The 24,713-nt window shown below is 35.8% G+C and overlaps 1 protein-coding gene across 1 annotated transcript in view; it reads left to right on the top strand.

Annotated features, from left to right (window-relative positions):
• Positions 1-24,713, top strand: part of LOC137398210 (uncharacterized) — a 47,011-nt gene that overhangs the window by 17,096 nt on the left and 5,202 nt on the right. Inside the window, exons 8-14 of the mRNA XM_068084317.1 lie at positions 4,101-4,250; positions 5,353-5,573; positions 7,146-7,332; positions 8,485-8,586; positions 10,277-10,386; positions 19,089-19,150; positions 23,106-23,196. Of these exons, the coding sequence (XP_067940418.1) occupies positions 4,101-4,250; positions 5,353-5,573; positions 7,146-7,332; positions 8,485-8,586; positions 10,277-10,386; positions 19,089-19,150; positions 23,106-23,196 (923 nt within the window). The remainder of the gene's footprint in view (positions 1-4,100; positions 4,251-5,352; positions 5,574-7,145; positions 7,333-8,484; positions 8,587-10,276; positions 10,387-19,088; positions 19,151-23,105; positions 23,197-24,713) is intronic.

Genomic DNA, 24,713 nt, shown 5'->3' with positions numbered 1-24,713 from the left:
TACCGCCGTTACGTATAATGATTGTTTTGGCTACGAAATGTGAAAAGCTTCTCGCGATAGTAAATAATTTACAGACTAGCTCTGGTTTCTCAAGAAAATCAAGCAAACATTGTGTGGTAAAGGCATTTGCCCACAACCCCTCGCCGTGATTTGTCAAAACAGAAGAGCATATTTTAACTATTGTGCTTCAAATTTTAACTCGATCTCCACGGATATGCTCCGAAGATCCTCTGTTCAACGAACGGCGCGTGTATAGTCTATATGCGACATCCGCGATTGCAAGTCGATTGCAAGTCGTTTAGAATAAGAAATGAGAATGTGAATTTTTGTTCATTCATCATTTTTCTATTGTGTATCTACTGCAGCATTTAGTTGATTTTCATGATTATCGTCACTATTAACAGACTGTAAGTTCACTACAGCCATAATCTTAAAAAGAATAACTTGACCGTGCTGCTCTTGCTGTAAAAAAGAAAACGATAACTTTTGATTTGATTTTTCTATTGATCTATTATCTTATCTATGATTATTTTTTATGATTAATATTATAATCATAATGCATATTATACAAAATAATAATATAACTGCGTATAGAATAAATGATGTAACTAATATAATTTGTAGAAAGTGACAGCAGAAAGTTGCGAAATAATAGATGCGTGTAATTATTTTATTCTAAAACTAATCTACACGTCAGAGGGACTGGTTCGGAATTCTCAGAGCAATGATTGTTAGGCCCAATTTGATTGTTCTATACTTCCAGAGATTAAACCAATTAAAACGCCGTGATTGTTAAAGGAGAGCGCATTAGTTGGCTTAATTGACCAATGGCGCACAAGTCGATTTCATACGTCATATATTGATGATTACCAAAACACTTATGTTTTTTGGTAGACCTGTGTTTGGCTGGCTATATCTCAGCTTCTGGTTGGTCAATCTCCTTGATTCTTTTTTTAGAACATCAGTCAACACCTCAAGATAAATAATAAAGCATAAAAATATTATGCTTTCTCTATTCTTTAAGTTTTTGTCTAGTTATCAAAACCAAATCAGACATGTTTTGCTGAGTTATTAGTCAGACGTTGTAACAATTGAAAAGTCATCGACTGAATTCGCATGAACTATTTCTCCGACTACATACAACCGGCGTAGTAAACATACTGCATCACATTCATTCGGACAAAGCTACAGGTATTGACAATAACTCGATTCGAATTTTTCTCATATCACTGCTATTCATAATCATCCTGCTCACAGATATCATTAATAGAGCTATTAAGAAAGCAACCTTCCCTGAACTATGGAAACCTGCTATAGTTACCCTACTACAAAAGAGTAGTGATAGAAATAATTTATCTAATGATAGACCCATATCTGTTCTTCCTATACTTTCTAAACTTTATGAAAGACATATACTTACTGCGCTTCAAGTACACTTAGATAGCAACAAAACTATAAACAGCCTACAGTCATAATTTAGAAAAACCACTCTTGCATCACCACCATTCATCATCTCTACTCCACTTGGTCAAACATGGTCAAAAACAGAAATACTTTAGTCATTATCTTTCTTGACTTTCAAAAAGGTTTTGACATGGTTAATCATAATTTCCTTATTTCAAAACTAGCAAACATAGAAATAACTGGTAAATTTCTTGACACCATCAAGTCATATCTGAATGGACGGCGCCAATGCGTGAAAATAGAAAATACCTGCTCAGATGTTCTCCCTATAGCTACTGGCCCTCCACAAGGTTCAATCCTTGCACCCACACTGTTTCAAATTTTTATAAATGATTGACTTAAATTGCAACTCCACAGCACACCTCATGCTTATGCTGATGATACCTCATTCTCTATCCAAAACTGACCCTTCATGCCTCCAATCTAAAATAAATTCAGACCTAAGACTTATCCAGCAGTGGTGTGTGACAAATCAAATGCCTCTTAATATTTCGGAATCTCACTATATCTTAGAAAATCCACCATTGAATTTCCCTCTGACAATTTCTATATTCGACAGTACCCTAACAAGACAATCTACTTCTAAACTACTTGGCTTTATCATCAATGACTCTTTATCATGGCTAGACCACATCGCATTCATTTCAAATAAAATATCATCTAACCTACGTTTATTTTATAACATTTGTCATCTTATGAAGACTATATTACTTAACTTTATCCATTCCTATGTTATATATGGCCTACATGTGTTCTACCCTACAACATCTGTTAAACATACCAACACACTATTTATGTTACAAAAATAAGCTTGACGACTTATATGCAAAGACCTAAACATACCCCATAAAAATCATCACTTACCAACTTAATAACAAGCACTACTGGTGTTCTTCCCTTACCTAAGCTATCACAGTACTTTACCTGCCTCACTGCTCATTCAATACTCCACGATAACTGCCCTGAATATCTCAGCTATAGCTTTCAAACCGTAAACCATGATCACAAAACCAGGACCAGATTTAAATTACCATAAACCACAACAAACTCAACAGTAACCTACTAAATTCATTTAATAACCTCTGCACTCTTTAAGAACTCTCCTTCTTCAATCTTTGAAAACAAAACACAAACTACACCTACTATCCTCTGACCGATAAGACCATTCACCATCTAGCCTGACATGTTTTAACATTTTTATATTTTATGTTGTTTTCATAACTAAAACTTGGTTGTCATAGATACGGATAACTATTTTCACAGAGCTTTTATTTGTCTACTTTTTGTTTAAATAATATCCATATCAATCCTCAAGCTTGCTTTTCACATATTTTAGGCTTTCAATTCCAGCATGATTATATTAGTTAGAATATTCATTAGTTTTTTGTACATTGTTTTTAGTTAGTTTACTTGCCGTGGTACCTGTAGAAAACATGTTGAAAAATAAGACAATTGACCGCAATAAAGATTGCTCATATATATAACTACCTTTGATAAAGCAGAGTTTATATACTGACTTCCTTTAATAAACCAGAGTTTGTACACTGACTTCCTTTAATAAACCAGAGTTTGTACACTGACTTCCTTTAATAAACCAGAGTTTGTACACTGACTTCCTTTGATAAACCAGAGTTCGTATACTGACTTCCTTTAATAAACTAGAGTTTGTATACTGACTTCCTTTAATAAACTAGAGTTTGTACACTGACTTCCTTTAATAAACCAGAGTTTGTACACTGACTTCCTTTGATAAACCAGAGTTTGTATACTGACTTCCTTTAATAAACCAGAGTTTGTATACTGACTTTCTTTAATAAACCAGAGTTTGTATACTGATTACATTGTGTCTGATTGTCTCAAAACAGACACCCGAATGACTACTTCAAGACTTTCAACCACAAACTTCACTGGTATAAAATTGACTATTTATGGTCTAACCACCATGTGACAGACTACCTCAACACTTACGTTAATGAGACTGTCTTTCAAGCCTGTCATCTTCAAACATCGTCAAAATTTTCAAATGCTGCTTCAAATACATCTCTGAAAATCATAAACTCTATATGAACTGTTTATTAAACTAATGTTAAAACTGTAACAGTCTATTATACATTGTATTGTTTGTTACCTTTTCTATTATCATCATTTAAAATAGCAACAACTGTCCTTACTAAAAACGGTCTTTACTAACAACGTTTCCTACTAACAACGGTTCCTACTACCAACGTTTCCTACTGTTTTTGTTGGTCAACGAAATAGAAAAATATAAGAAACCACATTAGTACTCTACATTTTTGCAAGAATCTCCTACAAAATCTATACTTATCAGTTCCCAAGCAGTCTTGTGCGGCGTGAGAGATCATCCTGTATAATAACCATGTACACAGTTATTCCAAGATGTGGGAAGGTGGTTGAGTGGGGCAGATGTTAGTTTGCTTGACTAAGAATCAGGGTATTTAGGTTGGATTCTCGTTCCGTTCTCCTAACTCTCTTTTTCCTACCTCACAGACATGCTTTTAATTATATTAAAAATATAGCAATGATTAGTCAAAGTTCGATATCTAATATTGTTCTCCAATAGATTTGTTACTGGGTGTCTCAGAGTCACTCGCTAGTGGTTTTCACTTGTATGACAGGTAGATGCATCTGTCAACCAGGCCTGTGCTACCAAGATGGTGACTGTGTACCAGATGTGAATGAATGCCTTAATGACCTTAATTCTACTAATTGCTGGGAGGACACGGTATGTCTAAACACGATGTGCAGGGAGAAGGCACAGTGTACTGGTAGGTGACAGCATTCACCCAAGTCTACCGGCCTTGTAATATATTATAGTATCTTCTCTGACTTATACTCGGAGCGAGTCAGCTTTCAAATTATGCCAAGAATCATAAAAAACAAAAAAGGGCAGCAGTTAGAAAATACAATCAAATAAATCGTTTGACATATACTGTAGCGTTTCAAATACCTTCTCTGTTAAAAGGATAGATGAAATTTTGTTAAATTCTAGTTAGTAATTGCATCTTACTAAAGTTCTGTCCATAGAATACAGTATGTTCTAATCAACATACTGTACATGTGTACTTCCAGTCTTACTCTAGTATGTTGATTGGAATATTGAAGTATTACTTACTAGCAACTTGGAGTCCATGTCAATCAGTAAATTTTTATGTAATAGCAGCAAGCCCATTAACAATAAACAATAAATTAACAATACATTAATAATACATTAACAATAAATTAACAATACAATTGTCCTTAATGCATGCAGAGGCGCATTTCCAAGTTTTAAATCAAGTTGATCATGGCACATTTATTTCAGAAACGGAAGTTCTAAGATCACAAATTGAGCATTGCTTGTAGTGGGCCTGTATTTTCACATTAAATAAGCCGTAGGTAACGTGTGCAGTTCCGCAGTCTGCTCTTATAATTCCTCCCCATGAGAGAATTCTTTAACATCTCGGAACACTATTCCTGTTTTAGTAAAGATAAGTTTATGAATCTGAATGGTGGTTGGATTGGCGCAGCTGGTAGGGTTTACTTAGAGTATATTAAGCACATCATGCAGAATCTCTTGTCAGCTTAGACAATTGCCTCAAGCAATCGCTCATCGGAGTTGGCTGCCCCAGAATTGTCTTACCTATCAGACTGAAATGAGTCTTATAGTAAACCGGGGTTGAGATTACTGCAAGACTTGTGCGAGATGCTTGAATGAGTCTGCAGATGAGATGCAAGAGTCTGGAGAAAAACAAAACTAAAAGGGGTTACAGTTTCTGGATGGCAGATGAACAGAATTTTTCCATGTTTCATTCGTTTCTTTGCCCGATAACTAAGTTGATTGATTTGTTTTAATGTAGAAAAAATGTCATTGTCTGATACATTTCACAGCTGTTGACTTTGCCACGGGTATACCGACGTTTGGTGTGAATAGTGACGATGCCAAGTGTGACGACTCACTTGACTGCAGAAAGTACAGCGCTGAAGCGTGTTACTACAGGAAGTGTGGTACGGCATTCTGTTACCATGGCAAGTGCACCTGTGAGAGAGGAGCTGTTGTCGTTGAGAATGCGGATGGAGATCTGCAATGTCTAATTGTCAAATGTAGCAAGGTAAGACGAATCATTAACTTTTCTAATATCTCTCCTTGTACATTAATCCAATTCATTTAATACTGGCAGTCCTGTGAGAGATTAGAGATTGCCACGTGTAGTAACTATGTGCACAATTATTCACAATACAGTGAGGTGGTTGATAGTATTTATAGGGATAAAGATAGTATTTATAAGAATAAATATAGTATTTATAGGAATAAAGATAGTATTTATAAAAATAAATATAGTATTTATAGGAATAAAGATAGTATTTATAAGAATAAATATAGTATTTATAGGAATAAAGATAGTATTTTTAAGAATAAAGATAGTATTTATAAGAATAAATATAATATTTATAGGGATAAAGATAGTATTTATAGTGATAAAGATAGTATTCCCACGACCAAACGAGCAGAGCGAATGTTTGAGAGTTTTTATGATAAATGCATGTGCACACAACTTACGAAAATTATTCATCAACAACGTCGCAAAACCTTGTTTCGAAATATCATCAACAAATTTAACCATTTTTTGTAGAGTCATTAAAGTATAATAACGATACAAAACACATATAAGCCTATTTAAATATGTTACCAAGTCTTTGTATACCGTCGGTATTATCTTAACACTTACCCATCTGATCAGATTATAAACAAATAGACAGATTAATTTGGCCGAAAACCGTTATTAAAACTTGCTAAGCCTCACTGTTATAAAAATTAGGACGGGCAACCGAGCGACAGAGAATAGAACCATTAAGTCGTGTGCATTTCACAAAAAAATAACGTGCCCATTTCACGAGTCTATAGCATTGTCGAATTGCCGAAGGTTTCTGTAACTAACGTAGAAGTACAGAAATTGTTTCTTTTTTTGCCGATTTCAAAGTAACTGAAATTTTGGAAACTTTTGAGTACTTTGATATTCTAACTGACGTCCAAAGCAGTGAAAGTAAAGGAAATGACGATGATATTTTTTTCTAATGATTCTTATGAGATTATTACAATATTTAATTATAAGTTTGGATGACTATAATTGAAGTCTTATAGTCACAGTAACAACATCAATGATGGTATGCTACTGTTATTATTTTTGCTAAATAGTTTTGTTAAATAGATTTTCTAAAAATCTATATAAATATCACAACTTCTTGATATTGTTAGCTATGACGTTTGGAATTGTAAACAAAATTGTGCATTGGTTTTATATTATTACTATATTAATAATATTGGTTATTCTAATAATATAAGTGCATTTTACTTCTAATATTGGCCAATATTGCATTTCTCCTATTGCAAGGGGAGAGATATAAACATATATATAATCTTTTCCTTTCATTATTGGTTTTTGTTGTATATAATAATGCCCACACCCTGTACATTACAGCTACCATTGCAGTTGTCCCATTGCACTGCAGTGCCATTGGACTGATAATATTGCATTTCTCAACCATCAGTACCATTTCTTTTTTCCAATATCACTTTGGTCGTGGGCTGTATGACAGGGGAATTTCTAGTTATAAGAATAAAGATAGTATTTATAAAGATATAAGATGGTGTCTATGCAGGCTCACACACCCCACTGTTTTAGAATTTGGAATGTAGAGGTTGGGCCACTTGCTCTGAATCTGGAGTGTGTGTACCATTTGGGGAGCCTACTCCGCCACCCACCGCACCAGCCATACAAATCAATGTGATACCAGAGGCTACGATCGCCATTTCAGCACTCGCAGGCCTCCTTGTCCTTTTGGCGCTCATATTCTTATTATATAGAAAATGTAAGGGGATTTCATATGCATTCATTGCTTCACTTGACATGCTAGTAACTTTTTGAATCACTTATTTGTTTAGCATTTGAAATGCCAACAGAATTATGGTGGGTGTCCATAGCGACAGTAGTTCATATTTGTCACAGACCTCTGCAAGTATATTTGTCACAGACCTCTGCAAGCATATTTGTCACAGACTTCTGCAAGCATAGGTGTCACTGACCTCTGCAAGTATATTTGTCACAGACCTCTGCAAGCATATTTGTCACAGACCTCTGCAAGCATATTTGTCCCAGACCTCTGCAAGCATATTTGTCACAGACTTCTGCAAGCATATTTGTCACAGACTTCTGCAAGCATAGGTGTCACTGACCTCTGCAAGTATATTTGTCACAGACCTCTGCAAGCATATTGAATGGTTAAAAATTATTTCACTAGATAAAGCCCATCACTTAAATTCAGTTGTGTGTTTTATGACCGGTTTGTGCAAAACGTTTAGGTCTTTATCGCAGTTGCATTTTTTAAAATCAAATTGTTTTAAACTTATTGGTTTGTCTGCCAATTTATGGTAGCACTCTGTGATCGATCCCTTGAAGATCAAGTATTGTGTCTGCTTATCTTACTGCAAGTAGAGGCTGTGTGTGTTTTTCTAAAGAACCATATTGTACAAACATTGACTGTGATTTAACTGGACATGTCTCAGTCTAGTGGCAAGGGAACCTTGATCACTAGAGACATGTTCAGTTGCAGAGAGGAATTTAAGGTTAGACGGTATTCCTGTTACCACCTATTTGCCTTTGTGGAAATTGAACCGCCAATCTGTTGTTTGCAAATCAAGTGTTTTAGATCATAAATGGTAAATGAGATAAGTTATTTTTTCAAGCCAGATATGACAATAACTTATGACAATTGTATTACTGCTGGGTTGTGGTGATGATTTCACATTGTTGTGTTTGTCTTCTGTAAGTTAACCATGTTATTCATACAGTCCATAAACTGTCTTTTCATTGGTTTCGTTGTATGTACTGGCTGGCCGTAAGCATCTTACTACAGTAACATTAAAATTGTGATGTGCAGCATCAACTGGGTTAAACCCTGCAAGTACACAAGTACTCACTTGTTACTACTATTTGACGAACACTAATATGTTTGTGCATCCAGGCGCTCCTACGAAGGCTGAGAAGCAGAAGAAATATTGGGAGGCAGAAGAAGCAAGATTGAAGGCTGAGGAAGAGGAGCTAGACAGAATGGAACGAGAGTTTGGTCAGTTACCTAAATAGCTAGTCATAGGAAGTAGTCGGTAGTAGTAAACAGTAGTTTATAGTACTAGCTAGTAAGTAGTATAAGCTAGTCGTATGTAGTACAATGTGGTAGTATGTAGTACAAGGTGGTAGTATGTAGTATTAAGTGGTAGTATGTAGTACAATGTGGTAGTATGTAGTACAAGGTGGTAGTATGTAGTACAAAGTGGTAGTATGTAGTACAAGCTGGTAGCATGTGGTACAAGATGGTAGTATGTAGTACAAGGTGGTAGTATGTAGTACAAGGTGGTTGCATGCAGTACAAGGTGGTCGTATGTAGTACAAGCTGGTCGTATGTAGTACAAGGTGGTAGTATGTAGTACAAGATGGTAGTATGTAGTACAAGGTGGTAGTATGTAGTACAAGGTGGTAGTATGTAGTACAAGGTGGTAGTATGTAGTACAAAGTGGTAGTATGTAGTACAAGGTGGTAGTATGTAGTACAAGGTGGTAGTATGTAGTACAAGGTGGTCGTATGTAGTACAAGATGGTAGTATGTAGTACAAGGTGGTAGTATGTAGTGCAAGGTGGTAGTATGTAGTACAAGGTGGTAGTATGTAGTACAAGCTGGTAGTATGTGGTACAAGGTGGTAATATGTAGTACAAGGCGGTAGTATGTAGTACAAGGTGGTTGCATGCAGTACAAGGTGGTAGTATGTAGTACAAGGTGGTCGTATGTAGTACAAGATGGTAGTATGTAGTACAAGGTGGTAGTATGTGGTACAAGGTGGTAATATGTAGTGCAAGGTGGTAGTATGTAGTACAAGGTGGTAGTATGTAGTACTAGCTGGTAGTATGTGGTACAAGGTGGTAATATGTAGTACAAGATGGTAGTATGTAGTACAAGGTGGTAGTATGCAGTGCAAGGTGGTAGTATGTAGTACAAGGTGGTAGTATGTAGTACAAGGTGGTAGTATATAGTACAAGGTGGTAGTATGTAGTACAAGATGGTAGTATGTGGTACAAGCTGGTAATATGTAGTACAAGGTGGTCGTATGTAGTACAAGGTGGTCGTATGTAGTACAAGCTGGTCGTATGTAGTACAAGGTGTTTAGTAATAGGTGATGGTACAGTAAATCCTTGGGATACAGCATTAATTCGTTCTGGGGCTGATATGGTAAGGTGGAACAGTCTATGGCGGTCCTCTTAATGTGTATGTTTTTTGACGCTTCTATTTTGGAGATCCAAAATACTACTATCCAAAGAGGCCTGTTTCATGCGTCAGCTCAAAATATTTATGAAGTGAAAAATGCACTTGTCTATAATGCTGTCTATAAGTTGACTTGTCAGAATTTTTTGTGGGTATTCCATGCAATAAAAACCAACCAATAGCCTCCCTTACATTTGCCGTTGACATTTGTTCTGTCTCCCCCTTAGATTTTATTTATTATTGACAGGTCTGTTACTATAGAAACAGACCTGTTACTTTAGGTCTGTTTCTATAGTAAACATATTTTTGCTTCCGCTTTTACAATGGCTATCAAGTTTGAGGCCAACTTTGGCAAACAAGTTAAGGTTTGGTTTAAGACCTAAAAGCACAATGTAAATATGATATCATGCGGACTCCAGATGAACACGATGCACCATTTTAACACCCTTTTAGCACCCTTTATGCACCCTTTATGCACCCTATGACCTTCTGTTTACTCACAGAGGAAGAACAGGAAAGGAGAAAACAGGAGTATCTCCAGAAGCTAAAAGAGAAACGTGAGCAACAAGCTAGAGAGAAGGCGGAGAGAGCGGAGAGAGAAAGGCTTAAACGGGTTTGTAATACTATACAAGAATGCCATTATATTGTAGTGATAAGGGGATCTTTATGGCTAAATTAGGCGGAGAAATGAAGAGGATGCGGTTATAAGATGTTGCTGTAAAATAGCCTAGAATTTAAATGTAGATTTCCTACCGCTAAATAGAAAACTCTGCTAAAGAGAAATGCAGGAATGCCTGGTTTGCTTGCAACATATGAGTGTATTTATTTAATTAGTAAAGAAATAAGTTGACAATCAATACAATTGACCATAAGCATACATAAGCAGTTGCGAGTAATATCGTTTGAACAACACTTTTGTCTTGGCTAGTAGCGCCTACTTTCTTTCTTCCAAATTGACTATTCCTTCAGTTTTGGTGACTTCACTAGAAGGGTCTTTGGCTCAGAGTATCTCGTACGGAGCCAATACTCACCATTTCTTTGTTGCAAGAGGTTTTTCTACTTCCCCTGTAGTTCATCGAGAGTGGCTGTGGCCTAGTTGTCTAGTACTCCTGACCTCCTGACCTCCGAATCATAGGGTTGAGGTTCAAATCCCAACAAAGGCTGTTACTGGTGACAGGAATGTCATCCATGTTCTCTGCAACTGGACATGTGTCATTGAGAAATGAACTGCCACTGGACTCAGACATGTCCAGCCAGGATCACAGAGACATTGTTCATGTAACACTGACTCTTAAAACTTGCATTCTCTGCTTACAGTCTCTGCTAAGCATACATGCAACATTGCTGACTGACATTCATAAATGCAACATTTTGAATGTTAGTCAGTTGTTTAAATTTCGAACTTTGCTTAGAGCTCATATATCTTTTTACTCGTCATATTCTCATCTCTCACAGCACTATTTCACTCGCAATTCTAAATTCAACTTACCTCTACCTAAATCATCTTCCGCTGCTGGTCACAAAGGAACAATTTATCAAGAAGCTGTTTTATGGAACACTCTGCCTATCTCTATTAGCAGTATACAAAATGTGTTAGGGTTTTAAGATGAGCTTAAGGGCATGGCTATTGGGATAATTTTTTTAACTATAATGTTTAATAAATTTTTGCCTGTATCCTGCCCCCTAGGTCCGTGCTAAATATTAGATTTTGCTATCGCGCACATGGCCTCATCATCATCTTCTCTAGATGCTCGTTGTCTAGTTTTCATTTCTTTTGTATATATTCATATATTAATGATGGAATAAAGCAAATAAAAATAATATTCAATTTTCGAGGAATTTCTCACACAAGTCCCGCACAACTTTCTGCTTATATGTTTGATCATTTTGATGTTTTTAGTTGTCAAAGTCTAATCTAGTTTAGTGGGAGTTTAATAGTACCAAAACTATTGGTATTAGTTTGAAAGCAAAAGGCAAGCAGGCAAAAGGTAGCATCGCAGTGGGTGGAATATTGGAAGTACTAGCAAAGCATCGCAGTGGGTGGAATATTGGAAGTACTAGCAAAGCATAGCAGTGGGTGGAATATTGCAAGTACTAACAAAGCATAGCAGTGGGTGGAATATTGCAAGTACTAGCAAAGCATAGCAGTGGGTGGAATATTGCAAGTACTAGCAAAGCGTAGCAGTGGGTGGAATATTGCAAGTACTAGCAAAGCATAGCAGTGGGTGGAATATTGCAAGTACTAACAAAGCATAGCAGTGGGTGGAATATTGCAAGTACTAGCAAAGCATAGCAGTGGGTGGAATATTGCAAGTACTAGCAAAGCATAGCAGTGGGTGGAATATTGCAAGTACTAGCAAAGCGTAGCAGTGGGTGGAATATTGCAAGTACTAGCAAAGCATCGCAGTGGGTGGAATATTGCAAGTACTAGCAAAGCGTAGCAGTGGGTGGAATATTGCAAGTACTAGCAAAGCATCGCAGTGGGTGGAATATTGCAAGTACTAGCAAAGCATCGCAGTGGGTGGAATATTGGTACATTTTAAGCGAAGTGACAAGGAACAGTTCAAGATTATTGCACCCAACTTCCCATAAAAAGTCCACAATTTTACAAATGTAGGCCTAATAACATTTTTTTAATTTGTGAAATTTTATTTTTATATAATATTTTTTAATTTTTTTACATCACTGTCACTTTTGTCAGCCATTTTAAAAAAGGAGTGTATGTAATATGCTGAGAAAAACAAAAACTGTGACATAGTTTTTTGTCTTTGAGAAGAAAACATCTGAACATCAGTAGCAGATTTTATTAAATCTGCTACTGATTTGTGTCTGGGGGTGTACATGTAACTATCTGGAGCTGTAGCTACCTGGAGTTGTAGCTGTGTAAGGGTGTATCTATCTGGGAGTGTAGCTGTTTGGGGGTGTAGGTATTGACCACAGCCCAATAAAGTGCTGGGTTTCACCATTTACAATCTTCCACCTAATCTTGGTTTTTTCAGAATGTAATTAGTTATTGTTATATGTATATGTTAACATATACATATTGTAAATGTTGTATATGTTAACATATACAACATTATTGTTTTTGTTATTACATTTACAATTTCAACTTGTAAACTTCATATCATGAGAAAAGTGTTTTGCGTTTTCAAATAAACTAAGAGAAAAAATTAGACACCTGTAAAAGTGTTTAAATGTAAAGTAATTAGCAAGTAATGGCTAGATAGTTTGTTTTACTACAATGGTTACAATGGAACATGATTTGATATTGGTAAATTAATACAAACTGAGAAGACAAAATAAAAACCATGAATATGTTGAATTAATGATAACAATGACTACACAGAAGTGTGTGTGTATAAAAAGGTTATTGTTGCAGCAGAAGTTCGCTCTATTCAAAGTTTTGATGGGCAATATTGGTACTTCTCGATACAGGTACAAATGTAAAAACTGGATATACGTACTGTAAATATTAAAAGTTAGTGACAAAATAATATATTAACCGCAGTAACTATAGTTACCTGCAGTAATTTTAGTATTTGTGACCCCGGCAGTCAAAATGTACAATCGTGCGGTAATTGCATTGTTCACAATAGCGCGCTCCGCGTGTTTTACGCTATTACATGACTCACCGTCACTATTTTTGTAAACAGTGGTTTATAGTGCATTCAACCCTGCTCTTTCACAAGGTCTTGTTTATTTTTGTGCCTAACCAATCATAAAGCTAGAATTGCCATTTAACGCTATCTATATCGGTGGTTGCTATGGGATTTTTCATAACCCAAAATCATAAGTATAGGCTTTAATTGTGGGTGCACGCATGTATGTGGCTATTTTCTTTTTAACGCTTCAGGCTAAAACAAAATGGAACCGTCGCAATATTTACGGCTAGTTGATGCTAACAATTTAGATGAGTATTTCTACTTAGAATCTGAGTCAGCTGCTTCAAATCATGGCGAAAGCGATGATGAGGATTGTGATAATAAGGGAACTTTAGAAATACAGCTGCCTACACAATAAGTGGCTCCAAGACAGTGAGCTTTTAGCCACATATATTGTTGTCCTTACCATGACCATTGGGAAGTCAACCGTCAATCAAATTTGAATAAAAATACAACCATCACCTTTTTCAGGGTTTTAATGTGTAGAATGCCAGGTTTCATCAATATAGGTTGAGATTAAGTGGTCAGTTGCTATGGCATTTCGATTTGTAAACAAATACTATGATTTATGATTCATGAATCGTCAACTTTATCCTGCTTAAACTCAAAACAACAGTGTTAGTTCACCACGAGACCCTCTCTACTAAATCTTCCATAACCTGGGCATATATAATCCGATTTACAAAATTTAAAATGCATTAAATTCCTCAGAATTTGCTGATTTTAAATCTTTGAATAATTCAAAAATGTTGTTTTAGCACGATTGTACAATCTGACAGCCTGGGTCACATTTAGTAGTTATGATCTGCAATACAATGTAACATTACAATGTACTATGCGCAGTACATACCGTAGGAAGTTCCTTTGAGCCAAACGTGTCACATAAACGTTGAATTTAACTTAAATGAAGTTAGCTTAGTAAACACAAACTTAAAGCTAAGTTTTAGTAGTATTTTACTAAACTTCAACTTTTTCTTCGGCTAAAGTTTTATCACATATCTGTTTCTGGTTTTGTTGTCACCATAACTAATAACGAATAACAATAACTAATAACGAATAAAATTAAACTGAGAGAGAGCGAGCGTCATATTCCTTTCAGGCGTTATGGGAGGGACTTTGGTGAATAGCATGTCGGCATATTTATTATTTCGACGTATTCAGCACACCGTCTGCCAAATTTGAATTTCGAAAAAAATTTTAGTTGATTCGTATAGCGAAAAAGATTTTATACGGCAAGTGCGAACATGCAATACAATTTTTCTGCTTTACAAGGTGTTCCACGTCGTAAGGCAAAAATTTGTATAATAGAGTTTTCCTAACCTAAGGGCGCACTGTACGTGTTTAGCATTTGCAATTGCTATAAGGATTGATGAAGAGATCAGAATTAGTGGCTCCTTAGCCTAATGGTTCCTTAGTCTAGTGGTTCCTTAATCTAGTGGTTCCTTAGCCTAGTGGTTCCTTAGCCTAATGGTTCCTTAGTCTAGTGGTTCCTTAGTCTAGTGGTTCCTTAGTCTAGTGGCTCCTTAGCCTAGTGGTTCCGTAGCCTTATGGTTCCTCAGCCTAATGGTTCCTTAGTCTAGTGGTTTCTTAGACATGTGGTTAAATACGCTTATTAGTAGACTCTTGCTTTTATTTTTTTCCTTCCTGTGTGAATGTCGCGAGTTGAAATGCAGTATAAAAAGTTTCATTACTAGAACTTTATTGCTATTACTGGACAGATGAACGATAAACTTTGAGATTTATATATATATATATAATAACATTTTAATGACGTATAATATAATCAAATGGCCGAAAACGTAAAATTGCCAAAATTTAAGTTGGAGATAAACTATAGTCGATATCGTGATGCAAAACAAATGAGCCCTAAGGAACAAAAGACGAAGAAGCAAAGTGTTCCATATACTTAAATCCAAAACATTTCTTAACAGCTGCACCGTAACGCGTGGGCACAATGCTAAAATAATAGCTATAGCTGATGCACCTACAGCAAATAAGCAAAGAGCCGTGTTTGGGCTAATATCTGTACAGATGGTTATCTTCAACCATTAACAAAATGAAATATTCTGAATTTGCCTACATAATCATTTAAAAACATAATTTGGCAACTGTTTAGTTTACATATATAAAACCATAACAAAGTAAGGATTAATTTAGTATATAATTTATGGCTGCTAAATATCCAGGCACCCTGATCCAGGTGCATCTATTCACGTGTTTGATGCGTGGTCAATGCATTGGTCCACAAAACTCAAAGTTAACCGAAAGGGAGTGGCCGTTTAGTACAATATGCCTAGTTGGGTACCTCTGATTACTAACTAGCGTGATGAATGTCAAAGTGTCGCGCAAATATAGGTGGCCTTCAAATAAAAGTGGCCTTCAAATACAGGTTTTACGGTAATTTTCATCTGTGTCGCAACACACAGCTGACTGACTGATGTACATGAGAGGTCGTGGTGACAGTCATGGAGAATTTTTTTGAAAAGGACAATTGCAAACTCCGAATTGGGCTTTGTACAAGATTCTGACCCACATGAAGGCCTTAGTATAATTGGTGGGAAAAAGAAAGCAAAGACGGTGAGCTCAAGGCAATATAGTGAAAGCTATCTTTCGTATAGATGTACTTTCACCGGAGATGAGACAATCCCTACTCCATTATGCCTGGTGTGTGGTGAGAAGCTATTTAACGGTTCGATGGTGCCGAGCAAGCTTAAACGCCATCTCCAAATGAAACACCCATCGCTTCAAAACAAGCCGACAGACTATTTTGTTCGCTTGCGGTAAATACAGAGAAACAAGCAACCTTTATGAGAAAATCCACAAAAGTACATGATAGAGCGCTAAAAGCTAGTTACCTAGTAGCCGAACTCACAGCTAAGTCCAAAAAGCCACACGCTGGCAGAGACACGAATACTACCTGCTTGTATAGCCATTGCCAACGAGATGCTCGGCCCCGACGCTGTTAAAGACATAGCTAAAGTACCATTATCTGATAACACAATTGCCAGACGTATTGATGACATGTCTACAGACATCGAAAGCCATGTTTTGGAAAAGATACGCATTAGGAGGAAATTTGCGTTGCAAGTTGCTGCGTCTACAGATATTAGTGGACATTCTCAGCTCTTGGCTAATGTGTGTTTTGTGGATGAAGATGCCATTAGAGAAAACTTCCTATCTTGCAAGGCACTGCCAGAAAAAAAACTGGGGAAGAAGTTTTTCTGGTCACATTGCAATATCTGAACCGTGGAGGACTTACATGGGAAAGCCGCACAAGCGGTTGCACAGATGATGTGGTGCCCTTAGTGAATTTTGTAAAGACACGACCTTTAATAAGCTGTATATTTGCATCTCTGTGTGAGCAAATGGGAGAGGAATATAAGGTCTTATTGTTCCATACGGAGGTCCGATGGTGGTCACGCGGTAAGGTGCTGGCCTGTGAGTATGAGCTGCGAGAAGAACTTGGAAGGTTTCTGACAACTGAGAAGTCTGATTACTCAAATTTGTTTTCAAGTGATGAGTGGTGCACAAAGCTGGCATACCTGGCTGGTATATTTCATCACCTGAGCGAACTGAACACAAGGATGCAAAGTCGAAATGAACACCTGCACAGATAAAGTAAATGGATCCCGTTTAAAGGTTCACCTTTGGCAACAACATATGGGTTGCGGTCACAGAAACCATGGTTAAGTCGCAAATAACAAAGTTGAGTTATCTGACTTTGAAGTTGCACTAACTGATTTTATAATATTGGTAACGATTTTTGTAACACGTGCATCTGGACCAATCAAAGAGTGATCTTTCTGAATCTGAAGTCTGTTTAGCCAATAGAAGTCTTTAACCCTCGGAAAAACCCCTTTAAATCCGTTACTATGCTAAACAGGAAGTACTAAAAAGTGGCGTCCGATAAATATAATCATTTATTTTTTGCCGATTTTAAAGATAACTTAGACATTTTGAACACTTATAATGGGTACTTTGGTATTCCAACTGATGTCAAAAGCAGTGAAAGTAAAGGAAATTTCGATGATATTTTCCTAACAATCCTTACAAGCTTATTACAATATTTAATTGTAAGAATAATTATTCGATTTTAGAAGATTGTTTTCAGATTTAATTTTAAGAACAATCATTCAAGTTTGCAAGATCGAAGTATATAGTGATTGATGGTGTGCAATATGTTGCTGTTGTCATTTGTCTAAATATTTTGTTGATGATTTGGCCGTGCCCAATATCGCGATACTGCCAAGCTGTTCTTAATATCTGCAAAATTAGGTAATACGTCTTTTTTTATTAATAAAAAGCTATTTCTGTGACAACCAGCTAAAATCTGCTTAGATTTTTAAATTCAGCATAATTTTTTGAATATAATTACAGTAATCTAGATAAATATCACAACCTCTTAATATTGGTTGCTACGACATTTTGAAATGTAAACAAAATTGTGCATTGGTTTTCGTTTCTCAAACTTTAACACCAGTTTTCTCAGAACTATGTTTTCGCACTAATGGTAAATGTGCATTCAATTTATTGGTCATAAAATCTGCTGTAATTAAGCTAAAATCAAAGTTTTTTTTTGCAAAATGGCTGTGAGAAATTTCTCCCTCTGCAAGTGTAGATACCTCTAAATCTTATAATCCCGACTTAACCATGGTTTCTGTGATCATGACACATATGCTACGTGCCAACCTGGCAATGTTTTCACTCACAGAGAAACGGCAAAGTCCCACTGCTGCACTGTGTGAGGTAATATGTAAACATCTGAAAAGTCTCGAACAGAAGTTGTCATTTTATTTCTCTTCAGCCTCCACTGAATACTTTGACTGGGTTAGGGACCCGTACAGCTCAGTGGTTGGGAAGGACTTTACAAGAGCAAAAGGAAACTAAACTGAAACAGGATCAAGGTTTAAAACTAAAATTTCCTGATAATCTTTTGAAGTTTTTAGTTGACTGCTTCCAAGGAGTTCCAATTCTGGCCAAAAAAGCTGTTCTCACACTGCTCCCATTTTCCACCACATGTCTGTGTGAGCTGAGCTTTTTAACCCTAACTTGTTTAAAAACTAAAAACAAAGAGAGACTGAGAGCTGTTGAAGAAGAGCTTTGTGTGTGTGTCTTTCTTTTATTCCTGCCGGGATATCGGCTTTGTGTTTGTCTAAACAGGCCCAGGTTTCACACTGAGTATAAATAAATTGAGAAATTATATTGTGATTAAATATACTGTTCAGAGTGTTATTTTATAACAGTTTTGGTTAGTGGTGTGCCACAAAATTTTTCCAAAGTACAAAATGTGCCTTGACTCGAAAAGGTTAAAACACATTGCTCTGAACCATATTGATAGCGCGGGTATGTCAGGTTTGTCAGCTCACCCTCCAGGAGTTTGGTACATCCTAAAGTACATCTTCCAAGTTACAGTCTATATTATTCATTCCAGTTCATCTTTTATGATGTTGCACATATTATGCTATATAGCATAATATGCTATATAGTATAGTATGTTCTCAAGTAAATATATTATACTTGAAAAACATGATGTAAAAATGTGCCGTTAAGTAATATATTACATAATAATATATTATAGTTATAATATTAACTTTAATTTGTGCACTTCATGAACCAGGAAAATCATCTCTGAATTATCTTTCTCTTATTGTAGGAAGAGGAGGAGCGGCTGCTAAGGGAGCAGCTAGAAAGACAGGAAGCAGAGAGACGCAGAAGGTTCGTTTCTACTAATTAATCATGCATCTTGTTGTACATCAGTTTATCTTGTTTGGCGTATGGGGTGTATGTCAGGATGTCAAAATGTTGAGACGTTGTTGAGGCGTTGGGGCGTATGTCAGAATGGAGACTAGCATCATGTTTTGTCTGTCGCATAACGTATAGATTTAAAGGGAAAGTAAACACAATTTGCTGATGAAGGCCAACTTTTACCCTATTTGTTATGTGTAATTTACTGCGTTTAGCAAAATATAAAGTATTTCTCACAGCAGATAAATATTCAGAATAATATTTTCAAAACAAAAAATGCCTGTGCATACACATATAACTAAGTACAGAATCTCTTTTCAATCGCATATTTTACAAAAATCGGATAGATAACGCCATTGCGAAAATGAGTGTGAAACGGACTCTCCACTGGGAACACTGAATCCTAATCATTCATCCAATCACGAGACATGTAGCGTTTGACTTGAATCGTGATCTAATGTGAGGGACATCGCACGTCTCCCGCAATTGTGACAATCCGGAAACAAGTGCACATTTAGAACCCGTCTTTGACCGTTGTTGTTAATACACATATCACTAAAATATTTCCACTTAAATATATTTTTGTCGTTGTTCTATTACGTTCACAATACAATGACTAAAACTCACAGCTAAAACAACCACTCCTTATAGAAGCTACCCAATTGATGACGAAATTGAAGATGGGCAAAGATATAAATATATCAGTGGTGAACTATTCAATGAGCGCAAGCGAAACAGACAGTCAGATTCATCATCAACATGTTCAACAACGATTAGTATAGCAACGACCACGAGCACTACTATTACTACCACTGCTTCAACTACAATTGCTTCGCCTACAACTACCTCCACTGGCGTCTTACCAACTCCAGATAAATTTTGCAGGTGTTGCAATTGTTCTGACTTGCCGACGGCTATTGAAAAAGTATGTTGCTACACTGAAAATTTGGCTAATACAAACTTTCAGGATGATCAGTATATTCCCGGTATAAATAGTTGCATCCTGCAGTCTAATTTACTAATACATCAGGTATTGGGGAAAGTTGCCATACAACTCTCATGGTTCAAGCATCAAAGGTATCTTGGCTTCAGAGGGGATGCTCTTCTGTTTACTAACATGACTAATTTAAACTACAGATACCATGCTTATAGAAACTATATAGATTTTGTCTACGGGTACCTTGGATACCTTGGAAGAAGAAACCGGAAAGATATTCCTTCATGCGTTGTTGCCTATATTCGCACAATGTGGCCTGATCCAAATGGGAGTTATTTAGGCTTCAAAAATGTGGAATCGGAAGATGAAGATCAGAATGACGCAGATGAAGTGGAGCTTTTTATTATGGATGAAGGAAATTAATGTAAGTTCAGTTGAGCAAAATATGGTTTTTATAAATCTTTTAACTGAATCTGACAGCAACGTTACTTAGCAGATCTTCATGACTTGTACAGTGAATAAGTGAATAATGTATGGTTTGAGAAATAATTATATTTCAATTATTTGACTTGCGCCATGACATAAAAACACCACATTTAACAAGTTACGTTACATGAATCTAAATCGTGTTATACAAAGAACTGCATAATATTTATAATTTGAATAGCCTGTTATATTAACTTCATCAAAACATATTTCACATAAAACTAGGGATTGAGTTTAACTTTTATGTAAATCTTGACCTTTGCATTTCTTTCGCTGTGTTACCATCTGGTTTTATAAGATTTTTTGAAAGTGGAGCTGCTCTGTCCTGCAATTCAAATATTTGTATATTACACCATCATGGTAATTACAGAATGTTTCACAGGCTGTGGAGGTTTTCTAATGAGGCTGTGGAGGTTTTCTAATGAGGCTGTTGAGGTTGTCTAATGAGGCTGTGGAGGTTTTCTAAAGCACCCGTGCGTTGACCATGGTTCAACACATGCAATGTGTTTTTGCAGTCTCGCTTGTCCTAACGAATCACAAAGGACTTTGTGCCCTACACTTGCTGGAATTAACCATTTCACCTTTCTTTCCATTTCTCTGTCAACATCAAATTATTCGTTGTTATTTTTCAAAATATTATAAATCTGCAAAGTTTTTGTTTATTCAAATGTCAACCAGATGCAGAATATTTAACCATTTGTACAATTTCTGTTTACTATTATGCAACAAATGACTACATATTCTTATATCACAAACCAAAGGCATTCTAAGTGATATATAAAATATTATATTACACATCTCCCTGTGCTTTGATATTTCTGAATATATTATTAGATTCAGCATACAGCTTTCATGCCAACATTGGGTATAAATAATATATTTTTTCATCACTCACGGATCAATTGGTTCATGAAAGCACTGGATGAACTTGTTGTGTCCTGGAAAGCTCCTGTGAATATTAGCGACTTGGTTTGTATACTTGCATGGGATGATTGCTAAAAGTATAGAGGAAAAAATAAATGCCAACACAAACAATAACAAACTGAGGCCTAATTTAAATCTACAATTTATTATATAATTAGATTGTAAAAATTAGGTTTTCTTTTGATGAAACAACATTACAAAACAACGCAAATATTACAAATATAATCATGCGGGCTAATCGCTTCAAGTGATCTGTAAAGCCCATATTAGTAAAGGTAGCATGAATCATAAATAATAATGGAATCCAAATTTTGTGATAATATCAGTCATACATGTACATTTTATGAACAATTAGAGCATTTCTGACAATTCAGACCGAACAGAAAATTTAAATTCCCTTACTAACATTTACTCGGTTAACCACGTTAATTCAAGTGAATCAGGTTAACATCAAACGTAGCCTATGCAACTCAGCCTGAGTAACTCAGCCTGAGTCTCATTGTCACCCAGTCATATCAAATCATTTCTTTGTACTAATGTACAGTACTACATATTTTGACTTATTATATTTATTAATTTGTATTGTAAAATAACTATATTTGTTATTAATATTTCTTTAAAATTCTTCATGAATTACTTACGGTTGAAGTTTTCCTGTTAGACGATGCTTTCTTGCTGTATGGTATAACACCATTAGGGAATGGAACCTCTCCCACCTTTAATCTTGTATAGTTGTCCCAAATTGCTCCGAATAAAGCTGGCTCTTATGAAAGTGCCTACTGCACACGGCCGCACTAGCGAAAAGTTAAGTCGGCACGCTTTGCCTTAAACAGCCATAGTTTCGCTAAATTTGGCGACTGAGAGACAAAAACTCTAAAAAAAGGTTATGCTACGACTTCTACTGTCAGATTCACAACTAGCAAAGAGACATCTACCCATCATAATTAACTGACTGTAGTTAAAAGAAAATAAAATTCGTTGAATTGCTAACGAAAAAGTAAAGAAATCTTTACCGGAAATGGCTTTATTAGGATTCAATGATGGTCCGACGTAAATGCACCAAAATATATTTTCAACTTTGAACTTGCTAAACTAGTGGAAATATCTGCTAAAATTTTGTTTTCTCATTCAATTAACATAGTATGATGCATTACCAATCATATAAAACAATGTTAAAATTATGTGTTTATATTCACTTTAACATATAACATTATATTTTATATAACGTAATAAACGTTACGTATAAGTTTAAGGGCAATGCTTCATTAAAAATTGTTTGTAATCATTGAATGCAGTAATACCTTGAGATACAAGCTTAATGCATTCCGGAACTGAGTTTGTATGTCAATTCACTCTCATCTCAAATCATTTTGTTCCGAATCGCAAACTTGGCATATATTGGGACACTCGTATGTTGAGGTATTTCTGTACACTATATTTATGTGTTTAGAAATTATAATATTGAACTAATGCTTCCTCAACTAGTTGTATACAGCGGCTAGAATAATGTTTTGCTGTTGATATTAGCTATACAGTGACATAGCCTAAATGCCATAGCTTGTCGGTATGCACTTGCAGAGAGGAAGAGGAAAGAGAAGCAAAAGCTCTGGAGAAAAAGCTAAAGAAAGAGGCTAGATTAAAAGCAATTGCAGAGCGGAAAGCTAGAGCAGTGAGTTTATATGAGATAACTTTTGCTTTTTTTGCTTTACACAACTTTATGAGAATAGTTAAAGTCTGTGATGAACATGTCTATAGAAAATAGTTTATGTCTGTGATGAACATGTCTATAGAGAATAGTTTAGGTCTGTGATGAACATGTCTATAGAGAATAGTTTATGTCTGTGATGAACATGTCTATGGAGAATAGTTAAAGTCTGTGATGAACATGTCTATAGAGTATAGTTAAAGTCTGTGATGAACATGTCTATGGAGAATAGTTAAAGTCTGTGATGAACATGTCTATAGAGTATAGTTAAAGTCTGTGATGAACATGTCTATGGAGAATAGTTAAAGTCTGTGATGAACATGTCTATAGAGTATAGTTAAAGTCTGTGATGAACATGTCTATAGAGTATAGTTAAAGTCTGTGATGAACATGTCTATGGAGAATAGTTAAAGTCTGTGATGAACATGTCTATAGAGTATAGTTAAAGTCTGTGATGAACATGTCTATGGAGAATAGTTAAAGTCTGTGATGAACATGTCTATAGAGTATAGTTAAAGTCTGTGATGAACATGTCTATAGAGTATAGTTAAAGTCTGTGATGAACATGTCTATAGAGAATAGTTTATGTCTGTGATGAACATGTCTATGGAGAATAGTTAAAGTCTGTGATGAACATGTCTATAGAGTATAGTTAAAGTCTGTGATGAACATGTCTATGGAGAATAGTTAAAGTCTGTGATGAACATGTCTATAGAGTATAGTTAAAGTCTGTGATGAACATGTCTATGGAGAATAGTTAAAGTCTGTGATGAACATGTCTATGGAGAATAGTTAAAGTCTGTGATGAACATGTCTATAGAGTATAGTTAAAGTCTGTGATGAACATGTCTATGGAGAATAGTTAAAGTCTGTGATGAACATGTCTATAGAGTATAGTTAAAGTCTGTGATGAACATGTCTATGGAGAATAGTTAAAGTCTGTGATGAACATGTCTATGGAGAATAGTTGAAGTCTGTGATGAACATGTCTATAGAGTATAGTTAAAGTCTGTGATGAACATGTCTATGGAGAATAGTTTAGGTTTGTGATGAACATGTCTATAGAGAATAGTTGAAGTCTGTGATGAACATGTCTATAGAGAATAGTTGAAGTCTGTGATGAGCATGTCTATAGAGAATAGTAAAAGTCTGTGATGAACATGTCTATAGAGAATAGTTAAAGTCTGTGATGAACATGTCTATAGAGTATAGTTTAGGTCTGTGATGAACATGTCTATAGAGAATAGTTTAACATATGACGAGTTTCTAATAGAAGGTCAGATAACATATACAGATCAGCTAGAAAGTGGCATTCATTGTTTCAAAAGTGCAGATGGAGCGGATTTGGAGTTGTACACCCATTGAGTTGCTGATTTGGAGTTGTGCACACGTTGAGTTACAGTGTGATAAGCATTTCAAAAGACCGTCGTGTGTTTCTGATTAATGCAGGCACTTTGTTAAAAAAGATAAGAGATTCTATG

Source organism: Watersipora subatra, chromosome 6 (genome assembly GCF_963576615.1).
Source record: "Watersipora subatra chromosome 6, tzWatSuba1.1, whole genome shotgun sequence".
In the NCBI taxonomy this organism is placed as follows: Eukaryota; Metazoa; Bryozoa; class Gymnolaemata; order Cheilostomatida; family Watersiporidae; genus Watersipora; species Watersipora subatra.
The sequence above is the reverse complement of the archived record's forward strand: the minus strand, read 5'-3'. Positions and strand labels throughout refer to the sequence as shown.